Source organism: Salvelinus alpinus, chromosome 26 (assembly GCF_045679555.1).
Source record: "Salvelinus alpinus chromosome 26, SLU_Salpinus.1, whole genome shotgun sequence".
NCBI lineage: Eukaryota > Metazoa > Chordata > Actinopteri > Salmoniformes > Salmonidae > Salvelinus > Salvelinus alpinus.
In genome coordinates, this window is record NC_092111.1 from 8,949,408 (window position 1) to 8,964,061 (window position 14,654).

The 14,654-nt window shown below is 43.7% G+C and overlaps 1 protein-coding gene across 1 annotated transcript in view; it reads left to right on the plus strand.

The window, feature by feature from the left end:
* LOC139554594 (glutamate receptor ionotropic, NMDA 2D-like) overlaps positions 1–14,654 on the plus strand; it is a 76,160-nt gene that overhangs the window by 43,075 nt on the left and 18,431 nt on the right. The window contains exons 5-8 of the mRNA XM_071367518.1: positions 6,754–6,868; positions 8,716–8,924; positions 10,688–10,856; positions 11,368–11,521. Coding sequence (XP_071223619.1) covers positions 6,754–6,868; positions 8,716–8,924; positions 10,688–10,856; positions 11,368–11,521 — 647 coding nt within the window. The remainder of the gene's footprint in view (positions 1–6,753; positions 6,869–8,715; positions 8,925–10,687; positions 10,857–11,367; positions 11,522–14,654) is intronic.

Below are 14,654 nucleotides of genomic sequence, written 5' to 3' on the forward strand. Positions count from 1 at the left end.
AAAAGGGGACATAGCTGATGGCAAAACGTAAGTCGCACTGCATTATTTTTGCCTCATGCACCAATACATGTTGTTACTCCTATGACCAGGGAAAGTCGGAACACATTGATATACTCGTTAATTGCAGCTGCAGTGCTGGTTGTAGCGTAAGTGGAAGTAGGGAGAACGTGCATTTTGTGGCTTGTAAAAGTGTTGACAGTGCTGAATAACTTAAACATGAAATTACTCATCAAAACAGCAGCTCTTGCTGTATTCTTCTTTTTACAGTCTATGGCTCGAGGAAATTGTGCAGACACGGTGATCTGAGCTATCTGATTGGCCAGCGGTAGGCCTGTAGGTGCACTTGATTTGCTCTTTGCGCTTGCCGGGTAGGCGGAGTTCTACCTTCAAACTCATGAAATGGTTCAAAATGGGAACACTTTGCCTTCCCGGCGCTAGGGCTGCTGAATCAAGTGCACCTACCACCAATAGCGCAAAACAAATAGAAAATTGAAGAACGCAAGGCTTTATCATTGGGTTTTTTACAGAAATGTTTGGTGATCGACTAGGAATTCCTTGGAGATGACCAGTCGATTGGGACCGGTTGGTGACCACTGGGCTAGGATTAAGTTTAGGGTTAGGGTCAGGGTCAGGGTCAGGGTCAGGGTTAGGGTTAGGGTTAGGGTTAGGGTTAGTAGGTTGTTAGTTGAAAAGAGACTGATGCGCCTCCCGGGTGGCGCAGTGGTCTAGGGCACCGCATCGCAGCGCTAACTGCGATGCAGTTAGCCTGGGTAGAGCCTGGACAGAGCCTAGGTTCGCGCCCAGGCTCTGTCGCAGCCGGCCACGACCGGGAGGTCCGTGGGGCGACGCACAATTAGCCTAGCGTCGTCCGGGTTAGGGAGGGTTTGGCCGGTAGGAATTTCCTTGTCTCATCGCGCACCAGCGACTCCTGTGGCGGGCCGGGCGCAGTGCGCGCTAACCAAGGGAGCCAGGTGCACGGTGTTTCCTCCGACGCATTGGTGCGGCTGGCTTCCGGGTTGGAGGCGCGCTGTGTTAAGAAGCAATGCGGCTTGGTTGGGTTGTGTTTCGGAGGACGCATGGCTTTCGACCTTCGTCTCTCCCGAGCCCATACGGGAGTTGTAGCGATGCGACAAGATAGTAATTACTAACAATTGGATACCACGAAATTGGGGAGAAAAGGGGATAAAATTTAATAAAGAAAGAAAGAAAAGAAAAGAGACTGATACAGTCTCTTCAGAAATTATTCATACCCCTTTCCTTATTCCACATTTTCTACACAACCTACTCCATAAAAACAAAGTGAAAACATGTTTTTAGAAATGTTGGCCAATTTATTGAAAATGAAATACCGAAATATCTCATTTACATAATTATTAAAACCCCTGAGTCACTTCTTTGTAGAAGCACCTTTGGCAGCGGTTACAGCTGTGAGTCTTTCTGGGTAAGTCTCTAAGAGCTTTCACACCTTGGATGTGCAACATTTAACCATTATTCTTTTCAAAATTCTTCATGCTCTGTCAAATTGGTTGTTGATCATTGCTAGACAATCATTTTTAGGTCTTGCTGTATATTTCCAAGCAGATTTAAGTCAAAACTGTAACTCAGCCACTCAAGAACATTCACTGTCAACTACATTGTAGATTTGGCCTTGTGTTTTAGGTTATTGTCCTGCTGAAATGTGAATTCATCTCCCAGTGTCTGGTGGAAAGCAGACTGAACCAGGTTTGCCTGTGCTTAGCTCCAGTCCGTTAATTTGTTATCCTGAAAAACTGCCCAGTCCTTAGTGATTACAAGCATATCATTGCACGATGCAGCCACCACTATAATTGAAAATAGGGAGAGTGGTACCGTGTGTTATGTGTTGTATTTCATTTGCCCCAAACATAACACTTTTGTATTCAGGACAAAAAGTGAATTGCTTTGCCACATTATTTTGCAGTATTACTTTAGTGCCTTGTTGTAAACAGAAGGCATGTTTAGGAACATTTTTATTCTGTACAGGCGTCCTTCTTTTCACTCAGTGAATTAGGTTAGTATTGTAGAGTAACTACAATGTTGTTGATCCATCCTCAGTTTTCTCCTATCACAGCCATTAAACTCTAACAAAACTCTGTAACTGTTTTAAAGTCACCATGGGCGTCATGGTGAAATCCCCGAGCGGTTTCCTTCCTCTCCGACAACTGAGTTAGGAAGGACGCCTGTATCTTTGTAGTGACTGGGTGTATTGATACACCATCCAAAGTGTAATTAATAACTTCACGATGCTCAAAGGGATATTCAATGTCTGCTTTTTATTAAAAATTTTATCCATCTACCAATAGGTGGTCTTCTTTGCGAGGCATTGGAAGACATCGCTGGTCTTTGCGGTTGAATCTGTGTTTGAAATTCACTGCTCAACTGAGGGACCTTACAGATAATTGAATGTGTGGTGTCAAGGTAGTCAATCATTAAAAAATCGTGTTAAACACTATTATTGCACACAGAGTGCAACTTATTGTGTGACTTGTTAACAACTTATCTTATTGTGTGACTTGTTTAGGCTTACCATAACAAAGGGGTTGGATACTTATCCACAAGACATTTAAGCTTTTCATTTTGAATTCATTTGCTAAAAAGTCTAAAAACATAATTCCACTTTGACATTATTACCAAAAATCTGACATTATTACAACAAATAAATCTCCATTGAATCCATTTTAAATCCAGTCTGACTATCCATATAAAGTGTAACCAAAGACTTAAATAATACATTAAAAAAAAATCCACTTACTGTTCATTCATTGTTAATGTATCAGCTATAATGGGTCTCTTTAATGCATTTCTTTGACCAGTCAGGGTAATACTACAATTATCTACCTCCCACCACTCTCCCCTCTTTATCTCACAATTATTTTTCCTGCATCCCCTTCTGTACCTCTCTGCTCCTCTCTCATCCCTGCACCCCTCCCCCCTCCTGTCTCTCCCACCGCTATGCTCGTTATGCTTTGTTTTTATTCCGCCATTCAATTTCATCCTCAATCTAATCTCATTCTCTCACCCCTCCATCCCATCCTCGCTCCTTCCCTCCCACGCTCTCCCATCTATTGTCAGTTCGCAGCCCTCTCTCTCCTCTCTTTCTCCCTGGCTCTCTCTCTTTTTCCCATCACTCCGTCTCATCCCTCTCTCTTCTCTTCCTCCCCCCCCTCTCTCTCCTCCCTTGGCCCGACTCTAAAAGGGATCTGATGCGGCATCGTTTTACATGTAAATTGGATAATTGGTTATGGTGGTGTAATGCAGGGTAGAAATATCGGAGGCAGTTACACACGGCCACGAACAGCCCCCCCCCCCCCCCACCACTAGGCCCGTCCAGTTTCCTTCTAATGAAGAAGCTGGCATCAGTAAGGCATGGGAGAATCTAATAAAGAGGGCACATACTAATGTAGCTCAAAAGAGAGTACATTAAAACCCGACTGAATGTTGTCTGATGTTTAAACAGCTAGTCACCCCCCCCAAAACCCTCCATCCCTTCTTTCTTTCTTTCTCTCTCTCTCTCTCTCTCTCTCTCTCTCTCTCTCTCTCTCTCTCTCTCTCTCTCTCTCTCTCTCTCTCTCTCTCTCTCTCTCTCTCTCTCTCTCTCTCTCTCTCGCTCTCTCTGCCTATCCTCTCGCTCTCTCTATCCCTGACTCCTTCTCTCTCTGTCTGAATGCATTAGCCATTATGAGTTGTCTTTGTTCCGGCACGGGAGACAAATCTACATTCAAATAGTCCGTAGCTTCTGGTTGTTTGTTCACCTCACAATGATCGGCATCAGAGGAAACACATGTAATGTCAATGACTGTGTGTCGCCATGACAACATGGCACTCACCAAGAGCGATCAGTGGCATTGCAGAGTTGAAGTGAATGCTAACATTGTCTTTTTTCATCAAATAAGAAAAGCAACTACCATACGGTGGGATGAATAGTTCCATATTGGTCAGCAGATTTTTTGGGTATCTCTTTTTTCCAAACCATAAAAGGATCATTTGAATGTAGAATAGAGACCAAGGGCGTTTCCTACTTTCATTTCTCTATGCTTGGGTCAGTGCTCTCTTCATGGGCTTGCTTTGACGAATCGCTTGTGACCGTGATTGTGTGTAATAGGGTATGGGTGTGGGTGTCATAAAAAAGTAATGAAACCCTTTATGACTTCTTCACACAGCTCTTCCATACATACTGTATAAGGCCCTCTAGCTCATTTGCATTGCATTGCATTACTTTGCATGCCATCATTGCCCGTTGTATGTACAGTAGCAACAGGATGGATATGAAAACCAACATAGCCCAAAGCCATGCCATAGGGCTCCAGCCAGTCTGACCATGCGCCAGAATGCGTATAATTCCTCCGACTGTATGATATCGAAAAACCCATCAATTATAAATCATAGTTCAGCTCATTTCTCTTGCGAAGTCAACGAGAGGGCAGTGTTTGAGACGTAAATAAAAAAATCTCATATTGTGTAGTAGGCTTTTTATGTGACAGCCTCGTATAAATAATGGCCAAAATAAATAGGGAAGTGGGAAATGAAATGAGGGCATCTTCAATCAACAATTGCTGCATCATGAGAACAAGAAAACGCTGCCGACAAATCCCAAATGCCTTTCGAAGGACAGGAGAGAAAAACAAAACCGGTGTTGGGTTTTTAACATTCTATCTGACTGGCGGCGTCCTCTGTGAATGGTGCTTTTAGGTGCAGTGTTGTCATGGTGACACAGAAGCATCTCAGACTCTGCAACAGACAGACTACCCCTAACAGCAAAATATTCCACATGAAAGCCAACAGCTAGTGTGGTTTGCTTTATAGCTTTTACCCCTGATTATCAAGAGTGGGGCTAGGAAGCCATTAGCACTCTCGATATCAAAGAGCTACAGATGCGTTGGAGATTATGGAAAATAGCCTGCCTACCCTACCTCTCTGCATACCGCAGACTTTGCAAGTCTCAAACACTCACACACACTGCACATTATCCATGTGATATGCAGAAACTACCTGGCTTTTGTAGAACTCTGGTTACTCTAAAGCCCTCTCTTGAGAGGTAAGTTCACATGTTTTGTTCATCAAGTCATTGATTTATTTACATTTCATGTCACGTAGCTGCCTGTAACTGTACTCGGCTGGAACACAATAACAAGCAGCTTGGGACATAGAGAGCTCTCTAGTGTAGTGCCTAACAGCCCACCTGCGTCCTGTTGTCTCTCACCCTGCCACCCTGCCACTCTCCCCCTTCCATTTGTTGTATCTTTCAAGTACAAAGCTTGCAGCTGAAGAACACATGGAAGATAAATGACATGGCCAAAAGTATGTGGACACCTGCTCATCGAACATTTCATTCCAAAATCATGGGCATTAGTATGGAGTTGGTCCCCCCCTTTGGTTCTATTACAGCCTCCACTCTTCTGGGAAGGCTTTCCACTAGATGTTGGAACATTACTACAGGGACTTCGTTCCATTAAGCAACAAGAACATTAGTGAGGTCGGGCACTGATGTTGGGCGATTAGGCCTGGTTCGCAGTCGGTGTTCCAATTCATTCCAAAGGTGTTCAATGGGGTTGAGGTCAGGGCTCTGCAGGCCAGTCAAGTTCTTCCACACTGAACTCGAAAAAACATTTCTGTATGGACCTTGCTTTGTGCACGGGGGCATTGTCATGCTGAAACTGGAAAGGGCCTTCTCCAAACTGTTGCCACAAAGTTGGAAGCATAGAATCATCTAGAATGTCATTGTATGCTGTAGTGTTTAGATTTCCCTTCACTGGAACTAAGGGGCCTAGCCCGAACCATGAAAAACAGCCCCAGACCATTATTCCTCCTCCACCAAACTTTACAGTTGGCACTATGCATTTGGGCTGGTAGTGTTCTCCTGGCGTCCGCCAAACCTAGATTCATCCGTCGGACTGGCAGATGGTGAAGTATGATTCACCACTTCAGAGAACGCGTCTCCACTGCTCCAGAGTCCAATGGCGGCGAGCTTTACACCACTCTCGCCGACGCTTGGCATTGCGCATGGTGATCTTATGCTTGTGTGCGGCTGCTCGGCCATGAAAACCCATTTCATGAAGCTCCCAACGAACAGTTATTGTGCTGACTTTGCTTCCAGAGGCAGTTTGGAACTCGGTGGTGAGTGTTGCAACCGAGGACAGATGATTTTTATGCGCTACACGATTCAGCACTCGGCGTTCCCGTTCTGTGAGCTTATGTGGCCTACCACTTTGCGGCTTAGCTGTTGTTTGTCCTAGACGTTTCCACTTCACAATAAGAGCACTTATAGTTGATCTGGGCAGCTCTAGCAGTGCAGGAATTTGATGAACTGACTTGTTGGAAAGGTGGCATCCTATGACGGTGCCACATTGAAAGTCACTGAGGTCTTCAGTAAGGCCATTTGAATGCCAATGTTTGTCTATGGAGATTGCATGGCTGTGTGCTCTCTCTCTCTCTCTCTCTCTGCCACTCTCATTGCCTTCACTGTCACTTCCAGCTAAAACATGAAGCTTGCTTCTCCGTTTCTTTGTTTTTCCGTTTGTCTGTTTCTCAGTTTCTTTGTCTGTCTGTCTGTCTGTCTGTCTGTCTGTCTGTCTGTCTGTCTGTCTGTCTGTCTGTCTGTCTGTCTGTCTGTCTGTCTGTCTGTCTGTCTGTCTGTGCTGAAAGTTGTCTAGTGTGCCCCTCTATTTCTCTCTGTTTCCCTCTTTCTATTTCTCTCTTTCTGTCTGCCATTCTCTCACTCCATTCCCTGTCTTCCAGGTTCTTCAGTAACATTACGCTGAGTGGCCGGGACTACTCGTTCAACAGTGACGGCTACCTGTCCAATCCAGTGCTGGATGTGATTTCCTACACCGAGGGGAAAGGCTGGGAGGAGGTCAGTGAGTTAGCGCGCTAGCCTCTAATTAGCTGACACGCTCGCTAACCTGGCTAACCACCATCTCACACCCCATCAAGTCTTGCTAACACATCCACACACACACACACACACACACACACACACACACACACACACACACACACACACACACACACACACACACACACACACACACACACACACACACACACACACACACACACACACACACACACACACACACACACACACACACACACACTCTCCCCTCACCTTGCTAACCACGCTAACCGCACTATGACAGTCCATCGGATGTGCCTACATACCCCTCCTTCACGTTTTGTAAACCTTGTTAGCTTTCGTTAACAGGCTAACTCGACGTCTAATGCTCTTGCCTCAGCTCTCCGTTCACTCCATTCCTGCTGTTTTCAACTAACCTTTCACTATTCTGTATGTTTACCCACGTCGTTGCCTCAAGGCCTAGCGATTCCATTGATATCCATTCACAACCACCAGAATTCGTTCAGCATCGTGATATATCCAACACGCCTCTATACGGCGGTAGAAAAAGTACCCAAACGTCATACTTGAGTAGAAGTAAAGATATCTTCGTGGAAAATGACTCAAGTAAAGGTGAATGTCATCCATTAAAATACTACTTGAGTAAAAGTCCAAAAGTATTTGGTTTTAAATATACATGAGTATCAAAAATAAATGTAATTGCTAAAATATACTTAAATATCAAAAGTTAAAATATGAATCATTTCAAATGTCTTATATTAAGCAAACCAGATGGCAAGATGCTCTTGTTTTTTTATTTATTTACGGATAGCCAGGGGCACACTCCAACACTCAGACATCCTTTACAAACCAAGCATGTGTGTTTAGTGATTCCACCAGATCATCAGTAGGGATGACCAGGGATGTTCAAGTGTGTGAATTGGATCATTTTCCTGTCCTGCTAAACATTCCACATTGAACTAGTGCTTTTGTGTGTCAGGGAAAATGTATGGAGTAAAAAGTACATTCTTTTCTTTAGGCGTGTAGTGAAGTAAAATTAAAAGTTGTCAAACATATAAATAATAAAGTAAAGTATAGACACCCCCAAAAACGTCTTAAGTAGTACTTTAAAGTATTTTTTACTTAAGTACTTTACACCACTGCCTCCATACTGTCAGTGTCAAGGTGGGCTAATCTGACCCAGTTGCAGCTGAATGATAACATGGTCCCTGCGGCAGTGCTCCTTCAGTTCATTTCCCATCTCCTCTGAGTATATTTACTGAGGGCTCTGGGCTCAGATCAGGAGAGGGGGAGTGAACAAGCAGTGGATGATTGAGCTCTGGGACCAGTTTCTGACCAGTTTCTTATGATGGAAAAGTCAGACCACTTATGATTTACAGTGCGTTCATAGTCTCCATAGTACTGTAACTTACTGTTCCCTATACTATAACATAACCACCATTCAAAATATGAAGATAATAACATAAAAATGCAGGCCATTCCATGGTCGACATGTACACGCACTATTACATAGCTAGTCATATTCGAGCCAGACAACTTCCAAGTGACCCCAAAGGAGAACTGATGGATTGGTGCTTCAGAAAACAGTGACTTACTTGAATTAATTTGTGAATCACTTCAACACAGGTCGCGATCGCTTCTGCTTTTTCTTTCCCCCGGTATGCAGTCTCCTATATTAGCTTGACCGCTGAGACACTGGAACACTCTCAAAGTGTTTAGCACATGTCACACTTACCACAAAGCGGCGCGGTGAACAAAAGAGACACACTGCGTCGCACAATGGTTTCCCTTTTCCACCTCGCGCTCCGTATACTTCCTAAGTGTCTCTGAACGATCTCCTGCAGGTTGGCACGTGGCAGAACGGTGTTCTGGATCTCATCATCCAGCCCTTTTCACGCTACGGCTCCTTCCTCAAGCCGCTGGACGACACCCAGCACCTCAAGGTGGTCACCCTGGAGGAGAGGCCCTTTGTCATTGTGGAGCCAGCCGACCCAGGCACCAACTCCTGCATCCGGGACTCGGTGCCCTGCAGACTACCGCTCAACACCACCAAGTAAGGCCTGCTACTGGGGCGGATGTTTTACCATGACTGACCGTGGTCTAACCATGCAGATGTTTAAGCATGACAGACCATGGTCTAACCATGCAGATGTTTTAACCATGACCAACATGTAACCGACGTAGTTTAAATGTTGTAACTATCATAAGTGTAAAGGGGAATTTCATTCAAAAATCGTGGTCGGCCATGTTGATCCTCATTATTCATATAGTTTATTGAGAGTGTGTTTCATATACAGTGCTTTACTCCACACTAACTAAAAAGGACATAACTCCTAAAAGTATGATGTCACAGGGTTACATTCCCTCTCCTCGAGGCATTCAGGGAAAATAATTGGAGAGAATTTGTAAAGATTTAGCATCTGAATTGTGGTAAATAAATAATATAGCCTTTGAGCTTAAAAATGTCTTTATACAGTGAGCGTACAAAACCTTAGGAACAACTGCTCTTTCCATGACATAGACTGACCAAGTGAAAGCTATGATCCCTTATTGATGTCACTTGTTAAATCCACTTCAGTCAGTGTAGATGAAGGGGAGTTAAAGAAAGATTTTAAAACCTTGAGAGAATTCAGACATGGATTGTGTGTGTCATTCAGAGGGTGAATGGGCAAGAAAAAAGATTGAACTGCCTTTGAACAGGGTATGGTAGTAGGTGCCAGGCGCACCGGGTTAAGTGTGTCAAGAACTGCAACACTGCTGGTTTTTTCATGCTCAACAGTTTCCCATGTGTATCAAGAATGGTCCACCACCCAAAGGACGTCTAGCCAACATGACACAACTGTGGGAAACATTGGACGACATGGGCCAGCATCCCTGTGTAACGCTTTCGACGTCTTGTAGAGTCCATGCCCCGACGAATCGAGGCTGTTCTGAGGGCAAAAGGTGGTGCAACTCAATAACAGGAAGGCGTTCCTAATGTTTTGTACACTCATGAAAATATTATCTTAAATATTAAAAAGTTCCAAACAAAACCTCAAATGTGAACTTTTGATTGAAGTTTCCCCTTAAAGTAACTTTTTTTGGATGCGGCTTAGTCTAACCAGTAAACACGTGCCTTGCCCGTTTTTCTTGTTGACATGCTGTTGTATATTCTCTCTTGTCCTCTTCTATAAACTCTCACTCAGTGTTTCACAGTCTGCCCTGGTCTCTAAAGCTCTGATGAGTGTGTTGTGTGTTCCCAGTCTGTCTCTGATGCCTGGTAACAAGGCCTGCTGAAGGTTCCATCAGTTTGATTTGCTCAGGGAGATTGGCCCATTTAATTAGCCTACTTTGAACATTCCAATAGAACCTTGAAACCTGCACTGACTGATGGGTTATCATAGTGGGCATACAGGGAGGGACCACGCATTGATGTTTGCCCAGATAAATGTAGCTTTTTGATCTACCATCAGGCTTTTTCAGGTCGACTTCCCTGTTGTAAAGCTACATGCTTGGAAAGAGTTCACGTACGTCCTGTTAAATCTCCTTGTCCCCTGCTGAGGGTAACCCACACAGAAAAATTGCATTTAATCCTGTTTTAATGCAGTCCTCCTTCTCCTCTCCTGTCTGTCCTGATGTGCCTCCCCTCTCTAAAACTGAGCAGTCCAACTACAGGCAGTATTGATCCAGCTACTACAGCTCTCGCTAATAATTCATACATTCCTCCTTGCCCTTCTGTGTCTCCCTTCTGTTTCTCCCTCTCCTCTGCCTCCTGTCTCTACCCTCTCCCTCCCTGTCTTTCTCTCCTTCCCTCCCCCTCTCTCTCTGTAACCACAGTGTGCCGGTGGATGAGAAATCGTCGAAGCACTGCTGCAAAGGCTTCTGCATTGACGTCCTCAAGCGATTGGCCAAAATAGTGGGCTTCTCCTATGACCTCTACCTGGTGACCAATGGCAGACACGGGAAGAGGGGGAGTGATGGGCAGTGGAATGGCATGGTCGGGGAGGTCAGGGGTCATGCATTTATTCTTCTCTTTCTCTTTTTGTATTCAAAAACGTATTCAAGGGGTGCCATGCAATTCCTCCTCGAAATCCCCCAAAAGTAAATGTGGAGACAGAATGAGACTAAGAACTGTCAAATAGATTAGTATTCCCATAGAAGAGTAACTGGAGTGTTTGGCTTGGAGTCTTGGGCAGATGCCTCGTTATTTCCAGGGAAGCCAATCCCCCTCTGAGGGCCGGGATTAATACGGGTGGTTAACAGAGAAGGGGATGTTATATACCAGCACGGCTACGGGTGTGTTGTCGTGCTTACACAGCCTCCGGGTGCTAGGCTCCTTCTACCAGGTGCCGGTGTCCCTTTTCTCTCGCCGCGAGGCTCCTCAGTCGCTCAACTCGCTCTCGAATCTCGTTAACGTAACCATTTTACAACTGAGACAGCTGGAAGTGAGTGCCTGTGAACGTGAATGGGCCCGTTTTTTTTCTGTTCCTAACTGCAGTTCCCCTCCCGCCCACCAGGTGGTTTATAAACGGGCCGACATGGCCATTGGCTCCCTGACCGTCAACAAGGAGAGGTCGGAGGCTGTGGAGTTCTCCGTGCCCTTCGTGGAGACGGGCATCAGCGTCATGGTCTCCCGTAGCAACGGCACCGTCTCGCCGTCGGCCTTCCTTGGTGAGCAGGGCAGACTAAGAGCTTATGAAGGGCATATGATGTGCTATGAAGGGGCTATGAAGGGCCTATGATGGGCTGTGAAGGGCTTATGATGGGCTATGAAGGGTCTATGGTAACACAACACCTGACAACCCAACCAACATTATCCCCCATCAACAAGGAAAACCTTGATTTCTCTTTCTTGGTTTAGTATCAAAGTTGTCAAGCAAAGTTTCACAGGCTTCTCAAATAAAATCCATAAACCCATTCAGTATTCTAATGGGCTATGTCGCTCCTCGGTAATGAATGGTGAAAATATTTCAGAGTAAAATATGTCTCTAAGGTAACGCCTCTACATTTCAAATCGCCTTAGCGTAATTCTGGTCTTTGCCCAACCATGTAGAGAGACTCAGTCTGCAAACAAGGCAGACATTTTAATCCTACAGCTGTCGATTGAGACGTGATGGTACGTTTAAATCTGCAGCCATATCTTAGATTATACAGTGTGAAATGCACCGAGGTAATGGCAGCTCATCAGATATGACTCTGTAGTACACAGCAATCTGGCCATAGGAGACGGCTGTGCTGTACGTAAAACAAGCTAGTTCAGATATGAACTCAAACAACACAGGCTGGATGTAGTCTTAGTTCCAGACACTCAAACAACACAGACTGGATGTAGTCTTAGTTTCAGACACTCAAACAACACAGACTGGATGTAGTCTTAGTTTCAGACACTCAAACAGCACAGACTGGATGTAGTCTTAGTTTCAGACACTCAAACAACACAGGCTGGATGTAGTCTTAGTTTCAGACACTCAAACAACACAGGCTGGATGTAGTCTTAGTTTCAGACACTCAAACCACACAGACTGGAAATAGTCTTAGTTTCAGACACTCAAACAACACAGGCTGGATGTAGTCTTAGTTTCAGACACTCAAACCACACAGACTGGAAATAGTCTTAGTTTCAGACACTCAAACAACACAGACTGGATGTAGTCTTAGTTTCAGACACTCAAACAATACAGACTGGATGTAGTCTTAGTTTCAGACACTCAAACAGCACAGACTGGATGTAGTCTTAGTTTCAGACACTCAAACAACACAGACTGGATGTAGTCTTAGTTTCAGACACTCAAACAATACAGACTGGATGTAGTCTTAGTTTCAGACACTCAAACAATACAGACTGGATGTAGTCTTAGTTTCAGACACTCAAACAACACAGGCTGGATCTAGTCTTAGTTTCAGACACTCAAACAACACAGACTGGATGTAGTTTTCCCCCCTGAATGAGTCATGTCCGACTTATATCTGTCTGTCAACTAAGATTTAGTAGACAGTCTGGACATGTTCTGTATCCAATGGCCACCCAGAAGTTTTTTTACCCCAAGGCCATTTAGTCTGAATCAAGGGTCACTGATTTGATGGTAACCTAAGGGTCATTGGTTTGCTCTTAGTGTGTATTAGCTGGCCAGAGCCCAGAGTAATCGCTTGCCAAGAAAATCTTGGCTCTTCAAGCCTGACTCTTTTTGTAAGGCTGTTTTCTTGAGACCTTCAACCATTATTCTCAACCATCTTGTTTTGACCTTAGTATTTTTGATATTGTAGGTTACTCCTCTATGACTAAGGTCAGACAGAATATGAACCTCCAAAAATGATTTAAAGACCATTCCTGATTCCTCTTGTGTAATAACAAAAACGTCTTCATTTCATTACTATGCAATTACAGAGCAATTGCTTCATTACTTTGTAATAACACGTGCATAATGAGTTACGTCACAGGTATCCAATCAACATCGTGTTACCACAAAACAATCCATTTAAATGCCTCCTATCTTTACCTATTTTAAAAATATATATATTTTAGGCAAGTCAGTTAAGAACAAATTCTTATTTTCATTGACGACCTAGGAACAGTGGGTTAACTGCCTTGTTCAGGGGCAGAACGACAGATTTTTTACCTTGTCGGCTCGGGGATTCGATGGCACGAGTGTAGTGGTTTGAGAATGGCTTTTTTTGTAGAATTCCCTCCTTGGCTATGTTCCAATGTCAATGCTAGCATACCACTTAGAATGCATGCCTGTAATCTGTCTGTATAGTTAAACACACATCACTTGTTAGAGGGTTGCTGGGCCATGTAAAAACTAACATACACAAATGCTCCACCACATACACTTATATATTTAATAAGGCTAGTAAATGCACAATGTGCATCCACTCTTGGATCGAAACTTTGTCCATTTACAAGCCTTATTAAAGGGATGAGGTCGAGCAACCATCTAATGCGTGTCCAATACATTGGGTGTGTCCCAATGGCACCCTGTTACCTATGTAGTGTACTACTTTTGCAGAGGGCTAAATGGGCTCTACCAAAAAGTAGTGCACTACAGTGGGGTCCCAAATTATTGACACCCTTGATAAATATGAGCGATAATGATTGTATAAAATAAATAATTGAAATACTGAGCTATATTGTATTTCAAAAAAATATTGACACCCCTAAAGGTTCTTATAAATAAAGTAGTCAAAAGTTTAGTATTTGGTCCCATAATCCTAGCATGCAAGGACTGCGTCAAGCTCTACAAACTTGTTGGATGCATTTACAGTTCGTTTCGGTTGTATTTCAGATGATTATTGTGTCATTTTGGAGTCACTTTTATTGTAAATAAGAATATAATAGGTTTCTAAACACTTCTACATTAATGTGGATGCTACCATGATTAGGGATAATCCTTCATGAATCGTAAATAATGATGAGTGAGAAAGTTACAGCGGGTCAAAGATCATACACCCAAGAAACGCTAACCTCCCCTGTTGTTGGTAATGGTGGGAAGTTAGCATGTCTTACTGGTACGTTCTTTGACCCGCTGTAACTTTCTCACTCATCATTATTCACGATTCATTTAGGATTATCCACATTAACGTAGAAGGTTTTAGGAACATATTCTATTCTTATTTACAATAAATTTAATCCAAAATGACACATTACAATATTTACAATTCATTTCTATTGGGCACAAAACAATCTGAAACAAAACCAAAATGCAAATGTCTCCAACAAGTTCGTAGAGTCACAAGCTTTGTGTAGTCATTGCGTGCTAGGAATATGGGACCCAATGTAGAATATGGGATCAAATGTAGAAAAATG